The 26,571-nt window shown below is 34.5% G+C and overlaps 1 protein-coding gene across 1 annotated transcript in view; it reads left to right on the top strand.

Annotated features, from left to right (window-relative positions):
* Positions 1–26,571, top strand: part of LOC129224706 (follistatin-A-like) — a 173,359-nt gene that overhangs the window by 129,754 nt on the left and 17,034 nt on the right. Inside the window, exon 3 of the mRNA XM_054859255.1 lies at positions 25,778–25,999. Coding sequence (XP_054715230.1) covers positions 25,778–25,999 — 222 coding nt within the window. The remainder of the gene's footprint in view (positions 1–25,777; positions 26,000–26,571) is intronic.

The raw sequence follows: 26,571 nt of genomic DNA, 5'->3' as shown, positions 1-26,571 counted from the left end.
TGTAATAACTACAATAATTGGCATTGCAACAAAAAATGTTTTTTAAATACGTTCCTATAATTTTCGATTGTTCTTTTATTTTCAATCTTTAGTTCCATGACAAATAATATTGGTGTTTGCTTTGCCCTAGTACCGAATCCACTTTACCCGGGGTGCTGGGCAAAGTGGATATTCATGCCATTGTTGCAAACTGGCCTTATATCTAATAGTTTAATTAATATTAAGGACAACTGTTATTGCATTATGTAAGTTCATTAAATAAAGACTGAATATGAACATTTGTTTCAATTCCTCCAGTTATAACTAAACAACAATAATTAAGAAAGTCTTAAGGTATTCACGTTGCCCGGGTTTCCCCTACCTATATAATAACTTCAATTTATATGCAAATTGAAACCTTTAACAAAATTAACCCATTACAAAAAACTCAGTTTAGATTAAACCTGTAAAAATCCAGAAAAGTCGACATAAAATGAAAACAGCTGGGATTAACGGTCTGTAGATCCCACAACAGGTGGGGGTTACTTCAACACTATATCTTCTAGCCATATACTTCAAATTCATCATCATTGTTGAAAGTCAATTTCAGACGTTGAGGACAAGGAACCATTTTGAGGTACTTCACATTGTAAGAAGAGTCACATGTGACACAATGAGACTAAAAATTGCCGTCCGTGGGTACAAATGGTTATGTGTCCTTGGGTAAAAAGGTATGCCATTTTGGTTTTGCAAGCCAGTCACATCGACAGGACCCCAGTTTTACAACCTTAAAAAATCCGAAACAAAACCTTCAAAACATAGGGAAACATGATGCCCATAACAAAAATGCATAATACAATCCACGACGGACCAAAAAAAAAAATCATGTGTTTTACTTAGCTCTTACTAAAACCGAAAGAATGTGATAGAATCCTATATGTTCGTTTAATGGCGTTGAAATTTTCTGGGGTACTGGAGAGAGCTGTGACACACACATTGAACCCCAATTCCGGTGTCTCTCGACCTCTCGACGATACCCGGAATTTCCCGATCAACGTCCGTAGATACAACCGTCCGTGGGTACAGCAGCCTCCCCTAATAAGTATTTTAACTAGGGTAGACCGACCAGTGAGTGAACACCACCTAGTGAATGAACAGCGCGTCATTTTTTTAAAAAAAAATAAGCTTCCAAAAATTTTTTTCTGAATAAATCCACTACAAAAGCGTTCTTTATTGATATTCTAAGCTATCTGACACCTGATTGGTTACTTTGGATACGTATTTTTTTCCTGAAAAAAAATTGAAATTTTTACTGCCGTGAATCGTTCTTTCTCTCTTTCAAAATAATAAGACTGGTTTCGTGCTAGCAATTATTTTGATACATATTATTTTTATCGATAAATTTTATTTTCTAACTCTACGAAAGAAATATTAAGTATACATATTTAGGCTATGGATTTAAATTGTTTCAGTCAATGCGGAATGCGTAGATTTTCAGATAGAGGGGTGTTCAGTCACTGGGTAAGAAAAATTGCGAAAACTCAGCGAATGAACAATGGCAAAATTTCTTTTGATTTAAAAAGAAATTTGAAGTTTCTTTGAGATATTTTCATTTTCGTACTTTTTTGTAATGCAGATGGTTTTATATGCTTATTTATTTATGTACTAGCTGTACCCGACGCGCGTTGCTACGCCAACCAAAAAAATACATCATTATACTGATTTTCATGACAATCGGTTGAACGGGGCAGAAGTTGCTACTCTGCAGTGCCACCTGGTGACGAGTGGCTTCAATGAGCATATTATGCACCTTCTCCGTGGAAAAATACATATATATATATATATATGTGGTGCCTACTCTGGTACACCCTGGTACACTTGCACAGCCCTTCATACATTTTAGCTTTCTTGTATGTAAAACTCGCCAAGAGATGACGACGTAGAGTCCGGCGACAAAACGAACAGCGCCAAGGGCGGTAAAACTTTTTGATTAGTGATTAACTTTGAGGAGACGAAAGACGTAAGACGTGGTTTAAGACGAGCAGCAAGACGGCTGCACTTCTGCATTGTAATCATTTTTGTAAATATTAGTTATGTGTAGTTTAGTTATCATTAAATGTTTAGTAGCTAAAATTATGTCATCAATGAGTGCTTCTATAAGTGAATACAAGCATTTTCATAGTTATTACCAGTAGCTCGGCATCCCACAAAAAATTCAGAAGTGGGATTAAGGATCGATATGAGGAACGCCTACACCAAAATTCTTTTGGAGTATAATGTTTGCAAGTGTGATTAACCGGAAAACTAATTGATACTGTTTCCGAAAAAAAAAAAGAGAGAAAGAACTGAGTGAAATGTGACTGTTCCTGGTGAACTATCTTAAATTCTCTGTTGGATTATCTGATTTCAAGCATCCGGAAAAGGGGTGAGTGAATTTATTTTCTTCAAATATGCAGTTGAAAGAGATTAAAAACATTGACTTTGCGCTCAGAAACTTTAAGCGAGAAAAAATAGTGCTTCTCCACCGTTTTATATTTTCTGATAACGGGGATAGTTCCAATAGAAAGCGCTTAAGAAATTTTACGGGATTTGAATACAACTCAGAATCAGATGAATTCAAAAATAAATTAAAAGACATTGAGAAAAAATTTTCTCTTAGCGAAATAATAACTATTGCAAATCTTTTGAACATTCCCTTGGAAGGAAATAAATCTGAGTTGGCAAAAAGCATTCTCTCCTTTCTGACAGATATTGGGGAACTGTCAAAGCTTGACGAACAACATTCCCACTCAGAAGATGACTCATTCTCGGATCATCAGCAGTCCGGTCAGAACGAGGAAGTTATTAGTAACGATTTATCTGCGGGAATTGAAAACAAAGTAGCACCGCCGCCTGTAATTAATTATTCTGATTCAGGCAATGTTTTGGCTACGAGCTATCTTTTACATTATTCTGATATTGAACACTCCCTGCCGAAATTTAATGCAGAACCGCAAGAGAACATTTCTTCTTGGGTAGAAACTTTTGAAAGTGTTTCTAAGTTATTTAACCTTACTGAAGTTCAAAAATTTATTTTTGCTAAACGCTGTTTTGGAGGAAATGCCGCATTATTTATCAACATCGAACAAAATATTAATTCTTATGAAAAATTAAAGAAAGCGCTAATCAGAGAATACTCAACACAAGTTAATTCGGCTTCGCTTCATAGTTTAATGAGCGAGCGTAAAATGCGACATTCTGAGACTACGCAAGAATATTTTTTAAAGATGAAACAATTGGCTCTTTCTGGACGTATTGATGACATATCTCTTATCAGTTATGTAATAAAGGGAATTCAAGATAAACCGGAAAATAAAACAATTCTTTATGGAGCGCGCGATATAAATGATTTTAAAGAAAAACTCAAAGTATACGAAGTAATGAAAAATGATTTGGCTAGAAATGAGAAACCTTTCGACAGAACCAAGCAAAAAATGTCAAATGATGATCGCTTAAAAAAGAGTGGGTATACTTCCAATTTCAAAAGAGATTTAAACAATAAAAATAAGATACACTATGAACAAAATAATGAGAAGACGCGATATAACACCAACAAGGAAAACTACGTGGAAAAAATTTGTTACAATTGCGGTTTGAAAAACCACATTTCAAAAAATTGTGTACACAAGGATAAGGGGCTTAAATGTTTTCAGTGCGAAAATTTTGGGCACAAAGCTTCTAATTGCCCTAATAAGAAACCAGACGTTGCTCATTTAAATGTTCCAAAGAAGAAAAATTTAAATAAAGAAGTAAAAATTGGTAACTCAGTGGTAAAAAATGCTATTGTCGATTCAGGGTCACAAGCCACATTAATTCGGGAATCAGTTTTTAAGAAATTGAATTCTCTTGGTGAGCGATTTCAATTACTTCCTTTAAATACTGTTTTGTCAGGATTCGGTAAATGTCAAGTAAAACCAGTTGGAGTTTTTGAGAGTGATATTCAAATTGACAATTTTAAATGTAAAGCAGATGTAGTTGTGGTGAATAACGAAATAATGGCTTGCGATGTAATTATCGGACTAAATGTTTTGATGCAAGGAATAACAATAATTGATGATAATGGTGTTACGATTCAAGCTAAACCCAAAGATGCAGAACATTATGATGTTTTATCTGTCTTGCCAATTAATGTATGTGTTGAAGAAGTTGAAATGAATATTTCCCCTGATATTCCTCTTGATTTAAGATCTAAAGTAAAGACAATGATTTCCAACTATGTGCCTCAAAAAATTAAAACCACTAATGTTGAGTTAAAAATTTTGGTAAAAAATGACGTACCTATATCTCATCATCCCCGTAGGTTGGCATTCTCAGAAAAAATGATCGTCGAAGCTCAGGTTGCCGAATGGTTAAAAGAAGGTGTAGTGGAACCCAGTTCCTCCGAGTATTGCAGTCCAGTGGTTATTGTAAAAAAGAAAGATGGGACACCGCGCGTATGCATTGATTATAGAAAACTAAATAAGGTTATAGTAAAAGATAGATTTCCCCTTCCACTAATTGAAGATATTTTGGATAGACTGCAGGGCTCCAATATTTTTAGTACTATTGACCTCAAAAACGCTTTTTTTCATGTAAATGTAAGTGAAGAGAGCAGAAGATATACGTCATTTGTAACGCATGAAGGACAATACCAATTTTGCCAAGTCCCTTTCGGATTATGTAACTCTCCGGCGGTTTTTACAAGATATATCAAGACTATTTTTCGAGAATTAATTAATAAAGGTATTGTTTTGCCTTATATGGATGATATAATCATTTTGTCTTCCTCTCCCGAAGAAGGTATTGAACGGCTTGAACTGGTCTTAAAAACTGCAAGCGAATACGGACTTGAAGTAAATTTTAAGAAGTCCCATTTCTTGAAAAAACGTATTGATTTTTTAGGACATGTAATCGAGGGTGGAAATATTTTCCCATCTACTTTAAAAACTAAAGCAGTTCTTAATTTTCCAGAGCCGACTAATTTGAAAAAGGTTCAAAGCTTTTTAGGTTTAACAGGATATTTTAGGAAGTTTATCCCGAAATATTCCATAATAGCTAGGCCGTTAAGTGATCTCTTGAAAAAGGATCGAAAATTTCATTTTGGAGTCGAAGAAAAACATGCGTTCAACCAATTAAAAATGTTGTTAGCTGACACACCTGTTTTGGGAATCTACAACCCTAAATTTGAGACTGAACTTCATACGGACGCTAGCCTAGAAGGGTATTCTGCAATTTTGATGCAAAAACCCCCAAATGAAAAGACTTTTCATCCAACCTATTTCATGAGTAGAAAAACGACTGATGCCGAAAAGAAATATTCTAGTTATGAACTTGAGGCCCTAGCCGTCATCGAAGGGATAAAGAAGTTCCGTGTTTACCTTTTGGGTATCCATTTCAAAATTGTAACCGATTGCGCCGCGTTTGAGAAAACGTTGTCAAAACGAGACTTATGTACCCGTGTAGCTCGTTGGGCTTTGTTACTACAAGAATTTAATTATGACATTGAACATCGTCCTGGAAGCAAGATGCCACATGTTGACGCTCTCAGCCGCTCCCCTATCGATGTGTTTTGCATTTCAGTCGATAATTTGTTGCCACAGCTGAAATCAGCTCAAGATAAAGATACTGAAATTAAAACTATTAAGGAATTACTTAAAATTTCAGATTATGAAGATTATTGTGATAGAAATGGAATATTATATAAATTTGTTGAAGGTAAAGAATTAGTGGTTGTGCCAGAGAATATGCAAACAGAGATAATAAGAAATGCGCACGAGAAAAGTCACTCAGGTATCAAGTATACTGAAAAGGAAATAGAAGAATATTATTTTATCCCAAAACTAAGACAGAAAATAGAAAAAATAATAGGAAACTGTGTCCATTGTATACTTCTGAACCATAAAAAGGGAAAAAAAGAAGGTCTTTTGCATCCATTGCATAAAGAAGACGTCCCACTGAAAACGTATCATGTTGACCACATTGGACCCTTAGAGAGTACTAACAAAAATTACAAACACATTTTTGTTGTAGTTGACGCCTTTACTAAGTTTGTATGGATCTACCCAACAAAAACAACGACGTCTGCTGAAACCATAGCCAAATTAGAGCTTCAAAAGACTGTATTTGGAAACCCTTCACAAATAATATCCGATAAAGGACCAGCATTTACTTCCAGTGAATTTGCTGATTACTGCGCAAAAGAAGGCATTAATCACCATTTCATAACGACAGGATTACCAAGAGCAAATGGCCAAGTCGAACGAATTAATCAAACAATTATTGCAATTCTTTCTAAATTGTCCTTGGAAAACCCTACTCAATGGTACAAGCACACGAATAAACTGCAACAAGCCATTAACTCAACATATCAAAGAAGCATTGATAAAACTCCATTTGAATTACTTTTTGGAACGAAGATGAAGGTTGCAGGACTTGAAAAGCTGAAAGAAATGATTGAAGTTGAATTTCAAGCCAGTTTTGAAGCCCAAAGAGAAGATATGAGAAAACATGCGAAGGAACAAATTTTTAAAATTCAGGAAGAAAACAAGAAGACATACAATTTACGAAGGAAAAAACCGAAGTCTTACGAAGTTAACGATTTGGTCGCCATCAAAAGAACGCAATTTGGACCTCACCTAAAACTTAAACCGAAGTACCTAGGCCCGTACAGAATAACGAAGGTGAAAGGAGGAAATACGTTTGATGTCATCAAAGAAGGAACTCACGAAGGACCAAACTGCACATCAACATGCGCAGAATTCCTTAAACCATGGAACAACTTTTCGGAATGTTAATTAAAAAAAAAAAAAAAAAAGAAGCAAAGTAGTGTAAAAAAATAGAAGAAGAGAACACCAACTTTTTGTAACCAACTGTCCATACTTTCAATTTAAAGACGAAAAACGAATACCAAAAGAAGACGAAAAAGATGAGAGAAAACACAAATGACGAAAGATAGACGAAACAAATGATAAAAGACGAAACGCACGACGACGAAGATTTTTTTTTTTAAAGACGAAGGTGAATTTTTTAAAGACGAAGACGACATTTTTTAAAGACGAAGACGATATTTTTTAAAGACGAAGACGATATTTTTTAAAGACGAAGACGATATTTTTTAAAGACGAAGACGATATTTTTTTTAAGACGAAGACGATATTTTTTTAAAGACGAAGACGAATTTTTTTAAAGACGAGGACGAAGAAAAAATTTTAAAGACGAAATATTTTTAAAGACGAACAATTTTTAAAGACGGACAGTTTTCATTTGCAGACGAACATTTTTGTGAAGACGAGAAATTTTAAGACGGGCAAATCAAAGACTGAACTTTTGAAGACGAAAAACTTTTGCAACCAATTTAATTTTAGTTTAATTGTTGTTTTGTTTTTGTTTTTTTGCTTACTATATTTTCAGGTTCGCCTGGAGGTCCAGTCGAGTGCAGGACGGCCGAACTTGTGGTGCCTACTCTGGTACACCCTGGTACACTTGCACAGCCCTTCATACATTTTAGCTTTCTTGTATGTAAAACTCGCCAAGAGATGACGACGTAGAGTCCGGCGACAAAACGAACAGCGCCAAGGGCGGTAAAACTTTTTGATTAGTGATTAACTTTGAGGAGACGAAAGACGTAAGACGTGGTTTAAGACGAGCAGCAAGACGGCTGCACTTCTGCATTGTAATCATTTTTGTAAATATTAGTTATGTGTAGTTTAGTTATCATTAAATGTTTAGTAGCTAAAATTATGTCATCAATGAGTGCTTCTATAAGTGAATACAAGCATTTTCATAGTTATTACCAGTAGCTCGGCATCCCACATATATATATATATATATATATATATATATAGCAATTTCTATAATAATCGGTCCAGGTATCAAGTGAAGCCGTGACTATACTCAAATTTTGTACTCACGCAGTTTGCAAGATCAATCAATCGCTGAAAATATCAAATAGAAAAAGTTTTAAATCCCCCCGTTGCATGAAAAGTCATAAAACAATAAAGAAGGAATTTATTTGCTCAAACTCAAGAAAAATGGCAACAGCTAACTTCTTATCAATGAGATCTTTCACGCGAATTAATTTCTGCAGCCGATAATTTTATTCGTATTTATCCAATGGATTGTGACTTAAAGTGGGATAAAAAAGGAACTATCGATCGGATTTTTTTCGAACTGGTCTATAAACATTTCCAGTACCAAAAATAACAAACGGTGAAAGTTTCAGCTAAATCTCCCGGGTAGTTTTTGAGTTCATGGATGACATACAGACAAACATTCATTTATATATACATATATAGATTTAGTTATATATTTTTATAATTTCTTTATTTTTGTCTTTGTAAACACGGCACTTTTTACTGAGTTTTATCTTTTATCTATCTATATCTCTATCTGTATATTAACCTACCTACCTACATCTATCTTTCTATATCTTTATCTCTCTTGATAAATAGACAGGTAGATAGAGAGATAGAGAAATAGAAATATATATATAAAGAGAGGGAATAGATAGGTAGATATGTATGTATGTTTGTATATAGATAGATAAATAGATAGAGGAAGATATGGAGATAGATATATAGGTAGATAAATATAGAGATAGAATAGGTAGGTAGATAGATAGACAGGTAAAAAGCAGGTAGATAGATAGATAAATAAATTGATTAGGATAATAGATTTTAGATATTTAGATGTACAGACAGTTAAATAGCTAGATAGTTAGGTAGATAGATAGATAAGTAGATAGATATATAGATAAGCACTTAGATAGATAGATAGATAGATAAATAGATATAGATAGTTATATAGATAGATAGATAGATAGATAGATAAATAGATATAGATAGTTATATAGATAGATAGATAGATAGATCGCAAAGAAACTTAGTTTCTCTTTGAATCAAAATTTGCCATATTCATTCACTGGACCAATTTGTGTTCATTTACTGGTTCGAGGTGTTCATTCACTGGGTCGTTGTGCCATTTTTTCTTTAAACACTTAAAAAAGTCGGAAGCGGTAGGGTCTGGTGGGGTAAAGTGGTCATAAAATCGTAGGTTTTCAACTTTGGTGGATAATAAATACAACAAATAATTTAAACACCTCAACTTTTTTTGTTGTTATTTTACATTGCATTATTAAAGAACACAGTACACTGAAGTTTAGAAAAAAAAATATTGATTTAATTAGTTTTCTAACACTTTCTTTTCCCTTTGTATTTATGACCACTTTACCCCATGGGATGGGGGAAAGTGGTCATAGCATGGGGTAAAGTGGTCATAGTTAAAAATAAATGCAAAACCGTATTAAATAACCCTAATATTTGTATATTTCAGTTATATTTATGGTTACAAGTATATGCACTAATATATGCGTGTATTCACGAGTATATACGTGTCGTGTAAACATGAGTAATCACGTTCATATATGAGTAGATACCGTGCATACCTGAGTATATACATGTATAGTAGACGTATATACGCATATATGTACAAGTGTGCATGTGGGTATATACATAACTGTACATAAATGTATATACGGGTATACACGAGTTAATTCGTGGATGCATCCAGTGCGTGTTTGTACGTGTCTACTCACGTATATACAAATATATATGGAAGCACGAGTATATACGTATATATACGTGTAAACAAAATTATATACCTGAAAAACGTATATACGTACATTTACGTGTCCGTACATACTCGTCAACCAGTACATATATGTATTCACGAGTATATACGCTTACATACATGTATGCCTACAGAGTGAATCCAAGCTCTTGAGCAAAAATCTAAGGTGTGTGAGAGGTGAGGATAAAAAGCAAAGAATAATAAGGAGTTTATGGTCGTTGACGCGCTACATGCACACAAAGCCAGAAACTGATGGATGCAAAACAGGTCAGAAATTTTTTACACAAAGATGATTTTACTCAAAATTTAGTTTTTAAGAAATATTTTGAGCACTTTCTAAAAGTTACGGTCCGTAGTAGTTCTAATACACGCATCGCAACAAAGGCGCAGCGACGGATGAGTGTTTTTCAAAAGTCTCGTTATTAAAACAGAGAGTGCTTTGTGATTGCGACGCATGCATTACAGTTGCAGGCCGCAAATTTCTTCAATCGCTTTAAAACCTTCTTACAACCTAAAATGTTGTGCAAAATTGTCTCAGTGTAACAAATTTGTGACCTGTTTTGCATCCATCAGTCTTTGGCTTTGCGTGCATGTAGCGCGTCAGCATTGTGTTTGTGACCATATGTTCCTTGTGATTCTTACTTCTTATCCTCACCTCTAACACCTGGTAAAAATTTTCCCAAGAGTTTAAACTAACCCTGTATACTTGTATGTCATATGCTTGTATGTAAGTATCTACTCGAGTACGTACGTGTATATACGTGTCTACCTGAGTATATAAGTGTTCGTATACATACGAGTAAAAGCAAGTATATACTTGTATAGTCGAATGTATATCTGCATAGATAAAAAATACCCATATCGCAGATACCCATATACGTTTTTATTGGTGCATTTATGTGAATACGTTTGTATACGTGCCTACACGAGTATTTGCGTATGCATACGTATATACTCGTATATTTAACCCCATTTACGGTAAAAACAATGCATATTAAGTGAAATTAATATTTAATTCATATCTGCCTTATACATAACTCTTAAGTGACATTAGAAGAACAATAATCGTTAAGCCTAATATTATGACCACTTTACCCCATCTTACTGAAATTGTTCTAAAAAATGATCTAAAATATATTCAGCTAACTACTAATGAGTAAGCGATCTTAAGACATGTAGGAAACTTCCTGTGCCGTCAATTTGTTCATAATTCTAACAAACAAAATTTCCCAAAGAAGTTAAAAGAGATGTTTAGATTTTTAAAATTTTCATATTTACACAAAATATTTTTTTTACCAAATAAAATTTTGCCAGGTTTGGAAATTTTGTATTCAAAATGTAGTTTCTAACTCCCCGAATCTAAAATAAAATTTTCACATTCATTCGAACATTTATTTCCAAGCTATAGTCATTTATTTGACGTATGACCACTTTACCCCATTGACCACTTTCCCCCACCAGACCCTACCATTTAAGTTTCCGCGATTTTTTATAGATATTTACATAGATCAATTAAAATGTTTTAGCTATCACGATCTATATAGTATAGAATTTAAAATTACTAGGATTTTTAAAAAATGAAATTGTGCTTAACTGTTCATTCACTGGTCGGTCTACCCTAGGACTTCGAACCGTGATGTTTTTTTCGTTTAGGTTCAACTAAAAAATATTTATCGGTTCAATTCCGGTTTTTTCTTCGCCAAAAATAACGGTTCTCGGTAAAGTTTCGAATGAATAATTTTATTTCATGTAGATTCTGGTTTATACTAAACATAAAATTCTGACATAAATGTGGAAATGTGCAAATAATGATAATAATTGTGTGGTTGAAGTTAGAAAATTCTGATTCTGACAAGAATGTTACAATAACAAAATGAGTGAAGATGTATCGAGCCGAAATAAACCGATATTTTTTTTTCGGTTCTGTTCCAGTTATCGTTCCGACCAAAATAGCGGTTTTCGGTTCAGTTCCGAAAGAAAAAATTTATCTCATGTAGATTCTAGTTTGTACTAGAAACAAACTACACATTTATGACAGAATTATATTTAATTTCTGTCATAAATGTAGAACTGCGCATGACGATAATTATGTGGTTAAAGCTAAATTATGTAGTACTGACAAGTTCGTTGCAGTAACAAAATGACTGAAAATGCATCGAACCGAAACAAACAATTTTTTTTCCGGTTCAGTTCTGGTTTTCGTTCCAACCAAAATAGCGGTTTTTTCCTTTTTTCGGCTCAGTTCCAATTCGAAGTTCCTGATTTTAACCCGTTCCGTGAGCGTCTATTGAAGAAGAATACAATTCAGCAATAATTCGGCAAAGCGCTAATTGCAGTCCGAAGCACTGAGCGCGTGTTCTGATTCATCCTTTTCCCACAACATTCTCTTTCTCTCTTCTTTGACCTTGAGCTCGCACGTGGAGAAGGAAGAACTCATACATTATTCAGCGGCATCTATCTGCTGAAGGGGGGGGGGGAATCTGGCCGAGTCCGTTCTCTTCAATGGATGGATTTTTTTCTTTGAATTCCTCTGCTATTTATGTATTTATTGTCAAGACGAAGAAAGTACCGTTTCAGACATTATTAAGTGGAAACCAAAAAGTAGTTTTTCTCCACGAAACAAATATTGATAACCGCGTGCAGGACAGTTTCGAAAAATTACGGTTAGTTGGCATGAAATTTCTTTTAACTATGAAAAAAAAATAATAATTTCCCCCTTTTCCTCTCTCTTTTTTCCTTTTTTTTCAGAAGAGGATGGTAGATTTCCGGTGTCATGTTTATGTTTACTCGTATAACAATAGTCGGACTTTTTCTGCAGATTTTTTAGTGATGAAATACAGCTGCTACTTTTATACAAAGAAATTCTTTTCATAATTTTACACATGCTCATAACAGGAACAAGGGAAATAGTTGAAATAAAATTTCATTTATTTGTGAAAAGGAAAAAAAAAAAAAAAACACCCCTCCCCCCCCCCCTTTTCTCTCTTTCTTTCTTTTCTTTTCTTTCTGTTATTTTTTTAGTGGATAATAAATGATTTCCGGTATCATACTTATGTTTACTCGCACAACAATAGTTGCACATTTTCTGCTGATTATTTAACTATAAAGTACAGCTGCTGCTTTTATACAAAGAAATTCATTGGATAATTTCACACATGCTCATGCAAGAAACAATGCAGATATGAAAAAACTGTTACGATTCATAACGAGCCAATTGGTTGCAGTCTATGCAAAAATCTTTTTGTAGATAGGCAACCCACGCAGCAATTGAAAAGATTGCAGCAATTTCGAAAACTTGACTTTTACTCCCATACTAGCTGTTAAGGTTGAAAAAGCTCATTTTTTAGTTTATTTTCCCATAAAATAATGAGAAAAAATTTAAATTACGAAAAAAAGCTTAATATCACCTAAAAATATCGCTACAACGGTTTTTTATTAATAACATCTCCCTTGTTGAACTGAACAAATTATCACCTAATAAATTTAGACATTGTGCTGTAAAAAATAATTGTTTCCACTGAAGTGAAGGATTATTTGAAACCAAACCCTACAGAAAACTAAAATTACAAATCGATGTCGGCGTGTAGAGAAGTTGTCTCGTTCAGTTCTTGACGAATTTCCTACTTGTATACCTTTTTTCTATTTTTCCATCGCTCCGTTTAAGGCGTGATACTTTAAAATTTTTCAAATAACTATTTTGACGAGTGATAACAAGTTTTTTTTTTTTTTTAACTTCGCTTAACTATTAAATATATTTTAGAAAATTATTTAAAATATTTCAGAAAATTATAAATAAAAAAGATGGGAAGTTTTGAAAAGTGTCTTTTGTGAAGAAATGCATATTGATTCGGTCTCTTCCATTGTCATCTGCGACGGGGGAAAAAACTATTCCCTCCCACGCTATAGTTTACAGTTATAGTTAAACTATATTCCTGTGGTGTGCGGTACAACTCTTTTATGCTCATAAGAGAACTAAAAAAAAGCAGCGCAGACACATAGGATACTTGTGTCCCTAACAATGCGAAACCAGACCTCCGTGTTAGAGTTTAAAACTTTCTCTCTGCTGCACTTGTTAACCAAAATCCAATTCTAGTCGCAGACGGACTAATGAGGGCTGTTCGAGTATCGGTCGGGGGGTCCTCCTCCCTTTCCCAGAAGTGGTTTTGCCACTTCACTCGACGACATAAGGCTAATTTAGGGGAATGCGCTTTCGTATGTCACGCATTGCAAACTAGCTAAGAGAAGAAACTGGGAGGATAAAATCTTCCCCTGGAAAATAATCGAACCTTTATCGAAGTGGAATAAAAGTGCCGGCCGTATTTTTTCTCGCTTTTGAAGAACAAAAAAGAAGAGTATTCGTCAGTGTTGCCGTCTGATGGAATAAAAATCATTTTTCAAGTTTCAGTGTGTGATTTCTCGAATGTCTGTACCTTTTTAAAAAAATTCTAACAGGAAAATTGTTGTTTTGAAAAGATCTGTAACAGATTCGAAAAGTATTATGATAACGGACTAAGTTTGAGTTTCCTTTTTTATTGGCTCATAAAATCATGGTTATTGGATTTAATATCTAGATGAATCGAAATATTTGGAAGGATTTTCTTGAAAAATAAGAAGTTTACTGAAACATTTATATCACTCAGTATGGTGCATTCGTTTCGTCTGCGTAGAAAGTGCATAAGGCATTCAAGAAATTGTTAAATTAAAAGGAAGATAATAAGAGTTTAAAAGTTAATCAAATACAATAATATTTATAAATAAAAGCTGATTTGGGAGACTCAAATCATCTTGGGATGCGATAAGCGAAGTTCCCGTTGAGAACTGCTGTTTAAATTCCAAATGTATTACGGGAAGATAGAAAGAAATGTGCATGTACAGATATTTCTTTCTCTGAACATTAAATACCTTCTCTGAAACTGTTTGATATAATGTTTCAGTTAACTCCAACTATTATTCTACTTTGTTATTTTTTTGATAAGAAAATTTTGAATTCAGATTTTTTTTTTTTTTTTTTGTCAATGCGTCAACGAACAAAATTGTTTATGAGTGAAAATTCTGAGGACATATTTTGTTGCTTTTTACTCATAAAAATTTTGTGGAATAAAGCATGAAGAGCCCCCCCCCCCCCACCCCCGGGCTCCTTTCGTTGAATTTTTATTTCTTTGTTATTTATTTTTTTTAATAATCTTTTTGGATAAAAAGCATTTGTATTGTCTCATAGAGGCTAGTATTGAATATTGTTTAAAGTTCCTAAGGCCAGCATTTGACCTATCAACTCAAAAGTTCATTCATACACACTGTTAAAAATTCAGGAATCTGTTATAGTAAATATTATTGTAAAATGGTGTGTTTACATTACACGAACAAATTACAGGAAATTGTACCGAAAAAAATAAATAACTGCAGGGCTAATTGATACACCACGTGACTTACAATCCGAAGCATATAACACCGTATTTCCCGTAACTTGATGCGTCCCGACTGGTATGGTGGGCAGCAAAGCCGCCTGCCAATCCGAAGATTTCAGGATCGAAACCTGCTGTTGGCATTTTTCGTTTTTTTACTCTCGTTTATTCTACCGTAAAATTTTACAGTAAAATAGGATTTTACGGTAAAAGTTACTGGCAACATGGATTCCAGTAACTTTTACCGTAAAATTTCAGGATCTTTTTTAACAGTGCACATTTTGTATAAAATTTACTATAATTGAGGCAAACCTAAGCTTACTGCATTGAGAAAGCTACGCAGATCCTAATCACAGCATAATGACGTTGCCAGGTTAGATTTCCCCAACTACATACCTTTCGGATAAAGTCAATGCGAATTGTTTTGGTTTCTATCATTAGTCTGTATTACAAGTTGAGTTTTACGTGTAGATCTCTGAATATATATTTTTTACTGCTCAAAACCAAAATAAATGTTTAAATTAAATAATTAGAACCTCAACTTAAATTACTGGAGTGCGGTTAAATAGCGGAGATTTTTCTAGAAAAAACCATGTATGAGGGAATTGTAAAAGGGATACGAAACTTTCGCTGACCGAGCTATATTCTCTAACTTTTAAAAGCTATTCGACTCTTATCTAGTTTATTTGAATCTTTTTTCTCTTTTCCGTATGTATTGTTTTTATTTTTAGTGCTGTTTCACCGGACGTTCAATATTTATTACGCTTCCATTCACAATTACTATTTTATTTTCATATTATATTTCTGCTTCATTCAATTTATTTATTTATTTATTTTAGTATTTGAGAGACAGTAATCTATAATGATCTGCAGATTTTATGAAGCACTTTGATAACATCCTTTTCTGCATTACCATCTTTCACCTCTTCTTCTCATAAACAGAAGCATGCTTCTTGTCTATGTTATTCAATGAGTACTATCTTTAAAATTACAAAGCTTACACATGTTTGATAAAGAGAAAATAATAGCTGAAAACATATTTGTTAATGCGGAAAAAAAAATATCGCTGCAGGCCAAGCGCCAAACTGCAAATTATAGTTTCTTTGCCCTATTATTGGCAATATTGCAAAATCTTTAACTTAAAACTTTTTTTATAGTTTTGCCACATTGACTGTCAAAAATGATGTAGTCTTAAAAGTAGCAGAAGGTGTAATGTACATAAATATATAAAAAAATAATAATAATAAGTGGATATACGCTGAAACTTTAGATGAAAAATGATGGGTAACTTGGATTATAGATGAAAATGAAGAAAAAATGTATGCAGTGTTTTTCTAAAACGCATCCCTAATAGCAGGGTGGTGAGATACATATTCCTATTTAAACTACGATAAACTTACCAGAAATGAAAGAGAAATGATGAAAATGAAATCGGAAGAAAATTAATTCATGCCTATCTTTCAATCAAAAAAAAAATCATTCAAATAAAAAATCAAATCGATAAGAAAAAGCAGAGGGTATACGCTCTTTTTCCAAACAGACCGGAAGCCATATGCCTCGTACCGCCGTATGCCCTCTAAATACAGGGTGCGGAGAAAGTTCCCACAATTTTATTAGATATTTCAATAGGCTGTAACTAACACATAATTCAACAAATCAACTAGTTAAAGCAATAAAAACTCTTTATTGAAACAATAATAATAACATTAAACTAGTATGTTGTGGCCATCACGAAACTTTCTTCTATATTTTTCTTTTTTTTCTGATCCCTCCCCATGCTTGACGAGGAAGCAATATTCCCAACAAAAATAAAATTATACATGCAAAAACTTGACGACCATCCCAATGTCTGAATCATTGCAAAAGCAAAGCAAAGAGCGAAAATTGAAAGTTATTTTAAAAGCCTTGCTTGAATCAATTACAAATATTTTATTTGTTAACAAACATGAGATGGCAACAGTTAAAAATTTTAAGTCATTGAAATAATATTTCCGATCACTTCCATTCAATTAAGATCACGAGAAATACGCAGACGACCATCTATTACGATTTATCTTTCTTATTGTTGTAGTATTAATAAAGATATTTTTATTCGCAAAAAAAAAAAAAAAAAAAAAAAAAATCAATATTTCTTGAAGCGATTGGCGTCAAAACTGAACCAAAGCCTGTTTACTTATGGATTCACATATATTCCAAATTTCAACCAGAACGTAGCATTACTTCCTGAGATAGGGTACTCACAATGGAAAAAAAGAACGGGCGATTGCGCTACCCCCCTTTTTAGCTGTTGATACCAAAATAAAATCAGCTCTTATACCCACTAAGGGCTACTTGAAGATAATTTTTTTTTCATTCCGTTCATTATTTCTTGAGATACAGCAGTCACAATTGACGGCAAAAAACGTTCTATAGCTCAACCCTCGTTTGAGGTATTGACACCAAAATTTAATCAGCACCTGTTCCTGTTACTGGCAACATATGGACCAAATTTTATTTGATTCCGCCAGTTACTTCCTGAGGAATAGCAATCACGCGTAACTCAAAAAAACGTCCCATTGCTCCACCCCCCTTGGAGGAATTCGCGCCAAAAACCAATGGGCACAAGTTCACATAGGGGCACATATTTGTACCAAATTTCGTTCGATTTCGTGCGGTAGTTTTTGCTGTAGAGCGGCCACAAAAAACTGGTCACACACAGACGTGACACACATACACACACACATACAGACATTTTCCAAAAATAGTCGAAATGGACTCAGCACACCTCAAAACGTTCGAATCCGTCAAAATTCGAAATTCGAAAATTTGCACGAATCCAATACTTTCTTCTATATATTAGATATAGAAGAAAGTAATAAAAACATTATAACAAGTGTTCAAAATTGGCTCCTTGGGCTTCAATACATTTACGGAGCCGCAGTCTGAAATTGCCGACGATGCTCGCGCACGCATCCACCGTTATTTCATTCCAAGCATTTTGCAGTAATTGGACGACCACTCCGTGGACGGTCGGCAGCCCCTCATGTCTCCTTGTAGCGTTTCACAGCGTCATAGACTGTTTTACTTTTGAATCCAGTCGTTCGAATAATATCGGCTGTTTTCATTCCCTTTTTTCATTCCCTTCTTGTATAATTCAACGACAGTAACACGCACATTTTCACGATTCATAACTCACTAACTCAATGAACTAACAAAGAACAAATGATTAAATCTCAAATACTTTTAATTCCAATAAACAATATGTGCCAAATAAATCGCCAACATACGATTTTAACGCCGAAAAAACGTTTTAAACAAAATTGTGGGAACTTGCTCCGCACCCTGTACATCATTGGCTTTGAGTGAAAAGAGGTGCACCGCTGCCGATTCCACAGAGTGATCGCCACTTCCACTCACCGCAGTGGCTCGGAGCTGAATCAGAAAAACCCATTTACAGGCTTGCGAAACTCGGCCATTCATACAGGATGATGCAGCCGGTGACCCTACTCGCCGAATTTTCTGTCTGTGTCCCAATTCTCTACAACTCGTTTTATGGTCCGCGAATCAATAGCATGTGTCCCAAATCGTCCCGAAAAACAGTAGTACTCTCATGAAAATTGTACGGACTTTTGAAAGACATGAACAAGAAGTTTCGTCCAGAACTAAACGCGCCTACTTCACTATCTACGCGCCACAATCATCATTGACTTTCGAGCTGTTGAGCAATATTCTGTTGATTAGCTAAAGCTGCAAATTATGGCAATCATACCTTTTTTAGCATTTAAAGCTCATTATAAAAAACAAAATATGCCTCGCTCATCTGATGAAATAATTACTTACGTAAAAAGTAAATAAACGAAGTAGTAGCACTTTTTAAATAATGGAGCCATTGAGCTAATATATTTTTCCATAAAAACTTCTTTAATCGTTTTCAATAAATAAATAAACAAAATGTAAAAAATATCAAAATAAATACATTTTTATAAAAAATAAATAAACAAATCGTTTGTTACTCTTTCTTTTGAGTAAAAATAGAGCGCATCTGGTTTTATTTTTTCCCCGTTGTCAAAAACTTTTAAAAACTACTTTAGAAAATAAATAAGTGCGAAAAGGTCCTCTTTATTCGCAACTCCAACGAACTATAGGGGGCACTGCAGTCACTGTCTAATGGCGGAATTGAAAACTAAAACAAACGCATGTGGTAACGAAGAAAATGCTATAAGTGTTGTGATTTTTGTTCGTATGTATGATTTTTTCGCTTTATTCATTTGAAAAGATTTTTCAAAGTCTTTTGGTTATTCTGACCCATATAGAAAGAGATTAGAAACCAAAAAGTATTACGAAAGTAAACAATTAATGCAGAACACACAGTAAGTTGTTCTGAAGCAGCCATTTTCACGATGTTGAATTCGGAATTCATAAATTTTTGGTTCGCTTCGAACGGCATTTTCATTTTGTACCGTTTTTTCTATACATTAGTACATATTAAGTTCAGTTTCGTGACATTTCCAGCATTTGTTGACATTTTTGTCACATAGTGCACATACGTGGCAGACTGTCAAGAGTAACGTTTAACACTAGATAATTTATTTCTATGACTATATGATTGGATATCCAAAGAAATCATGCATTTAATTCATTCGTCATGGAAATGATTTACCTGATATGCGAAATCTTGTCAAGATACATTATTCTTTCACATAATTTTAAAACCATAAGCCTATAAACAGATTTTTGGCGAACTTTTATTTTTTATTGTTCAAATTCTTAACGTTCTTTCTGGATTTTTCAATCTGTTCTGCGATAAATATTTTCAAGAAAATTTATTTGCATACTGTCTATTTCAGTAGGATACTGTAGTAACAAAGGTTATTTAAATCATTTATGTGGAATTAGGTTAAGGAAAAGTGTCCAGTCAATGTTGTTAAGTTCGTTTTTTTTTCCATCGAATTGAAAAACTGATTCAAATTCACTCAGAACAAAATAAATAAAATGTGTACTCACAGTTTATATATGGTGGTAGTTTTCTTTTCAGTTGATTGACCATTATTTCTTTTTGCTTATCGAATTCTGTAATCTTACTATCATTTTATTTTACTCATGATAAAAATTAAAAATGGTTTAACTAAAAATGCGAAAACTCGCCAAGGCTACTTTGCTTGCACAATACTAAAACTACTATAACCCTAAACAAATTTGGCGAAACCTTTCAGCTGAGAATAAAAGGAATAAAGTAAATTCTTTCTCGGTTAAACATTTTTCATTTTGTTCTACGATAATAAATTCAAGAAAATATTTTGCATACTGTCCATTCCAACTAAATGCTGCTGTAAAATATGATTAGTTAAATTAATTTAAGATTTAAAAAAAAAACTCATATTCTTACAAATTCATACAAAACAATAAAAAATTTTACCTGGTATTACGTTATCCAATTTTGTTAATCCAGACTTTTCTTGTTTACGCTTCCACCATTTAATACTTTTTTGAAAGAAATAAGAAAAACTAACAATATTTTGAGAAGCTCGAGAATACTACTAAGGGACGAATTAATTTCTGTAGCTGAAAGCAAACTAAGACACATCGATTACGTTAATAAATACTCAGAACAAACTGCCTGTGTTTACGTCAACAGACACACGTGATGCGCAACGTGGCAATGTTTTAGGTGCAGACGCAGTTTTATAAATCACCGCAAGGTAGCGTATTCGAGCGCTGGAGTTCCGAATTAATATTCTTCTAGAAAAAATTAAATCGTCTGCACAGCTTTTTTTTAATGATGCACTCTGATTTTTCTTTTATTTCCCGTTGCCAAAAATAAAATTAATTAATTAAAACTTTAGAATGAAAATAAAAAAAAAATTATCTCAACAATCATTATTTCTCAGCAAACACCAGGGCTGCAAGTTCGGAGTTGTAGTGGTGGAGCCTGAGCCGCACTGATTTTGAGGGTAAAGGAGTTGGATTCGGGATTCGAAGGCTTTAAAAATAATCGGAGTCGGTAATTTTCCCTTCGAGTCTGTATTTCTGTCAAGGCTGCAGAGTCACAATCTGATAGATTTTGGGGTACAGGAGTCGGAGTCAGAGCCAGACTGATTTTGGGGAAATGGAGTTGAAGTCGGAGCCGAAGGCTGGAGGAGAGTGATAATGTCATGGACGAGCGGTTCTTATTGTGATTGCCTTTAATTCTAATTTATCAGAACAGACAAAACATAAATGTTCTAGTTGCAAGTTTAGCAATGAAAAGAAGGAAAAATAATGAACTGCTAAATTATCTATGTTCATTCATAAGACGAAAGGAATGAATTAAACTCTAAAAGCGTCGCATAAGTTTGAACAGTGTTATCACGAAAAGAATCTGAAGCACAGAGGTTGGAGTCACTTTGAAAGAACATTTGCTCTGATTGGCTTTCTACTAAACGTGACTAGCCAATCAACTGCAACTGTCGACTCTGCTTCTGTTCAACAGAAACTTGCGCAGTGTAAGTGCTTGACTTGAATGTTCCTGTGCCATCATACGTAAAGCGCTACTTGTTTTGCCGCCTCAATCAGTTCACAAGTACCCGCCCCTCCCCTCCTCTCTTCCCGAAAAGTAACATCGAGTAAAATCTTGCACAATATCTCAATACTGACTTCATTTGTGTCAAAAATGATGAAGCAAAATCGCGTTTGCATTTGTTAGTAAACGCGATTCTTAGATGCGTCCTGTACAAGGGGGCACTGTTGCCATCTTTAAGTATTCTAGTTCACGATCTACAGAGTTTATGTATATGAATGAATAAAACACAACAAATCATTGAATATAAATCATTGTATTTGCTCCGTCATAGTCATTGAATGACCATGATGGAACATACATGGAACAGTAAGTTAAAAGCTCAAAGCAACTTTCAGCACTAAGTCAAACATTTAATATAAATATGTTCATTGGTTTTTCACTTGAAGTAAATATGAGTTTTGAATTTACTGATCTTTCTTTCATTAAATGTTATTCATTCTATCAACTACTATCTTAATGTGAAGTTTCCAAAAGTTCTTTTTTTCTCCCTAGTCGTTAAAATTCTCTTTTTAAATAAGCCTTTCATTTCGAGAATTCAAAAGAAAGCAAAAACTGCATAGAACGAAACTGGGAAAGATAGAGAGAGAAAAAAAAAAGTTTTTTTTTGTAAGTGATGAAAATTTTTATTTGTGCACATAAAACACTCCGCGCGCTTCAAATTTGCAATACTACGACCGCGAATTTCGACTTATACTAACCAAAATTCTGTTCCCATTAAAATTACGGAATTTTCGGTTCGTTGTTTGGCAAACGTACAACCTGTACTCATCCAATTTAAAATGTATGCAGTACTTGCTTTTCGGCATTTTACCACTCCAGTTTAATTGCGGTAACTTACTGCATATTCAGTGATGTAGTTGGAAAAAAATATCTGGGGGTACTCAACTAAAAAAAAGGTGGTTTGAACCAATTTACATTACCTTTGCATTATTTTTGGAAGAAAAAAAAACATAAATACTTCGGCGGTCGGCACCTCCCCCCCCCCCCCCTCGCCAAGTACAGCACTGGTAATTTTATTAGAGAAAGAACAATACATATAACTTTGAGTACTAGGAGAAACATAAACCAGCACTTGAACCAGTGGAGGCCCGGAAAATAAATTTTTGGGAAGTCGGAAACTCTCAATTTGTCGCTTAGAATCCAAATTATTCAGAAACTTCAGACAAACTTTGCAGAATTATAATAGTTTTGCTGTATCGCGTTATAAAATTTGCCCAAGTTATGATAATTTTCCCGAATTGTCGGACAAATTTGCAGAATGGGATCGTTTCCGAAATTTTAAAAGCATTGTTTTCTGATAGAGCATGCTTAAAAGCATTGGATTTGACCATTTTAAAAATAATTTGACAAAGTTTAATATTTTTTAACAATCATTTTAATCGGTGCGCAGATTAAATTTCATTTTTTACACTTCTGCATATGACATTACAAGTGATGAAATGCCATTAACGCAGAGCGCAATATTTAATTCGCTTCTTTATTCACATGTTCTGGCAACGATACGGTTGACAACAAGCGTTGTGCGCAATATTTAATTCGCTTCTTAAATATCCTAATCTGGAAGCAAGGTAGACAGCAAGCGTAAGCATTCAATGCACCAGTGGAGTAGTGCCCTAAAGTTCATCACTTGTGACGTCATAAAGACGACACCTTATTTGAAAAATCGGACATCTTAAAAAATTAATAAAAAGTTAAACGTTTTGAAAATAAAAATTTTTTTCCTCGCTCCATTTTTTTTTGTTCATTTTATGAATTTTAGTGACTCTAAAAGTAGTACATACTTTTGACTGAGGGAAACAACCCCATTTTGCCGAATCGTTAGATAAACTTTTCGAATCATGATAATTTTTCGAATCGTAAGACAAAATTTGCCGAAAAAAAGATTTTTTGAGAGGTCACCGTTATTTCCCATGGGGCCCCCTAACTTGAACCTACATTAGTGATTAAAAATTACTAGCATGCGATTTTTTAGCGCAAATATAGGCTGCAATGTCAATTACAAATTCTGCAGAAGATATCTGCATTCAAGTTCGGTGCTAATTAGTAATTAAGTCTGCGTACATACGTCTTCTCAAAGCTGATCTCGGAGTTTTCTGCTGAAACCGGGTGACGTAACAGGACGAAGAATGCTCGATTGTTTGTAGTCACGGCGAAGATGGGTAAAAAAACAGAAGAGAAATGCCAACAGCTGTCTTCTCTGAGAAGGGAACCAGTTTCTCACACCCCCACGTCATCGACGAATATGTCTTCAACAGAAATTTTGTCATTGGAACCTTCGTGCGTCATTACAGGTAACGTTCGAACATCGAGTCAAGTTCAACTATATCCTATGTCAGATTTTCTTGTGCGAATCACACTGGCACAAAATATTTCTCCAAATGATCACTACTTCTCTGTAACGTCTTCTTGGACAACATCATGAATGTTCCAAATTCCTTTCTTGGTAAATCATGGATAGCTCCCCCCCCCCTAGAAAAGTTTTCTTATTAAGTATGATATTAAACTAATCTTTCATTTAAACGCAAATATGGTAAACATGTCCATTGTTCAGAAAACCAATGTAAATATAAATTTTAACCATAAAATCTTAATTCTAATATCTAAAAACGCAATTTTGCTCCAATGTGCTCATAGCTTTCGTAATTATTGGTTTTCTTTAATTTTTCGTCTTTAGAAATAAAGAAGGATTACCTAATGTAGTGAAATCTCGCTATAATGAGCTGATTAGACCAGGAATTACTTGAAACAAACTGGAAACAAAATAAAATGTTGCACCATGATGAATTTCCCTCCTCCAAAAAATGTCAAGGAGTAATTTGACGCCCTTTAAATAACTCAAGTACAATGTGGTTCTGATAAGTTGAGCTATGACCTATACAATGCTTACCTTTTTTGAGGGGAGTTTAAAGGGGACGGACTATTAGCGTGGATTTCAGTTGGAGTACTTTTGCGAAACTAGTACGCAATTAACCTAACGCCAATTACCCTTTCTTATCACCCTAAAACGAGGTTAACATTGTGCCGGTCATAATTAAATTTATCAGAGCCACACTACAGTGCCTCTGTTTTCTGTAAAAGCACGTATTTTCGCGCCCCCTTCGTAATCGAGAAGATTTAACCCTGGCGAAATATGTATATGTATATATTTTTTCATTTTGCTCGTTTAAAATTCGTGAAATTTTCAGCTCTCAAAATCACCGATATCTTCTTCACGAAAATTGCAACTCACGAAAATAAGTGCTTTTACAGCACTTTGGATTCTCACTACGTATATCCATATTTTAGCGTTTTTTGCACTATTGCGCATGTTTTGAATTTGAGACTATTTCTATGGTAGAACTATAAGCAATATACCAACAGCCCAGTTTTGCCGTCCAGAGTCTGCAGTTTCGTCCTTGTAACGGACTCATCAGTTTGGAACAGCCACTACCCGAGTCAGAGGCAGATGTCCTGTCATTGCCACTGGGATTACCCTCAGCCTGATTCAGACTGATGAGTCCGTAACAACAATGTAAGAAAATTCTGAAACGTCAAGGATTAGTTTCAAACAACGTTCCGGGATTTTACAAGTTTATATCAACTTCCTGTGAAAATCTGTCAAAAGTATCATAAATTGCAACAAGTTGCACGAATACAGACTTATCACTGTTGAGAGAAATAATTTTAACTACCTGTTCAAAGATTAACTGAGGATGTTTATTAAGTGTATCGGCTTCAGTTCGATTACAGCCTGTCTGTCCAAATTGACAAAGCTCCCAATGAGAGTGAAATATAAGCCTCCGGATTCCGCAGCTTTGCAAGAATTACAAGCAAGTGAGGCGTACTTGCAAGTGCTGGTACTTACTTACAATTTGGTCTTCTCTTAGCTTTGACCATGGTTGTAACAATGCTTTAGGAACTTTCTTTCAAATCAGGAAAGTTCCAAACATTACTAAGTTTTCTCTGAAGGTTCCAGATATACGACTGCATATTACCGGAAGATTTCTTTAGCAGAAAGCGTTCCTGTATTTTGCAAGATATGTTACTGGCAGACATTGGGACTCATTAGCTGTCCATTATTTTCCAGGAACGTTACTGAAATGTTTTTACAGGGTAGGACGAAACTGCAGTTCCTGGGTGGCATAACCGGAATGTTGGTACATTGCTTGTAGTTCTGACTTAGACCTGGCTTGTGTACTGTAACTTACTGAATATTTCTGTGGTATTGTTTCAGTGTCCTGCGACGGTGTAAGATGTGGACGGGGTATGCGATGCGTCCTGAGGAGAGGTCGGCCAGCTTGCGTCTGCGCCCCACCGTGTTCTCGTCGCAAAAGACAGATGGGAGAGGTGTGCGGTTCCGACGGGAGGACTTACAAGCACCTGTGCCGACTCCTTAAGAGGCAGTGCCGCAAAGGAGTGCCTCACCTCACCGTCGAATATTTTGGGAAGTGTCAGAGTGAGTGCTCTTGCTTTAAGTGCTTCAAATTTTTTTTTTAAATTTACGTACGGTGGGTTGAGACTATTGAAAGCATTTCATGTTTGAAAAGGGGGGGGGGGGCGTGGAGCTGGCCGACAGAAGCTAGGTTTTTATTGAATAACGTAAGCTAATAATCTTGAAGCTACTTTGAAACAACTAATCGAATTAAGTTTTAGTTAATCCAGTTAAATTTACCATTCAACATTAGAAAATTATGTTAATCAATAAAAGCATAACTTCTGTAGGACAGTCCCGAGACTACCATTTTTATTCCCCTTCAATGTTAAAAAATGTATCGTTCTCTCGGGTGGGCTTGAACGGCCAACTATTTGGTTCACAGCCGGTTGCTCCACGGAGATGAATGGACAACAACAGCATCTCGTAAATTTTCCAAATTTTTATGCTAACTTATCAAAAATGAGCTTAATCCTAAAATCGAATTCTTTCTTCGCACAAAAAATTCATTAATTATTTATTAAGCATTGTAGTTGTTCCAAATGCGCCGCGAGAAGAAACGACCCCTGATTGGCCTGACGTCAATGGGGTCGTTT

The sequence above is a fragment of the Uloborus diversus genome, chromosome 6 (assembly GCF_026930045.1).
Source record: "Uloborus diversus isolate 005 chromosome 6, Udiv.v.3.1, whole genome shotgun sequence".
Lineage (NCBI taxonomy): Eukaryota > Metazoa > Arthropoda > Arachnida > Araneae > Uloboridae > Uloborus > Uloborus diversus.
Note: the sequence above shows the minus strand (reverse complement) of the source record. Positions and strands in the feature narration are given on the sequence as shown.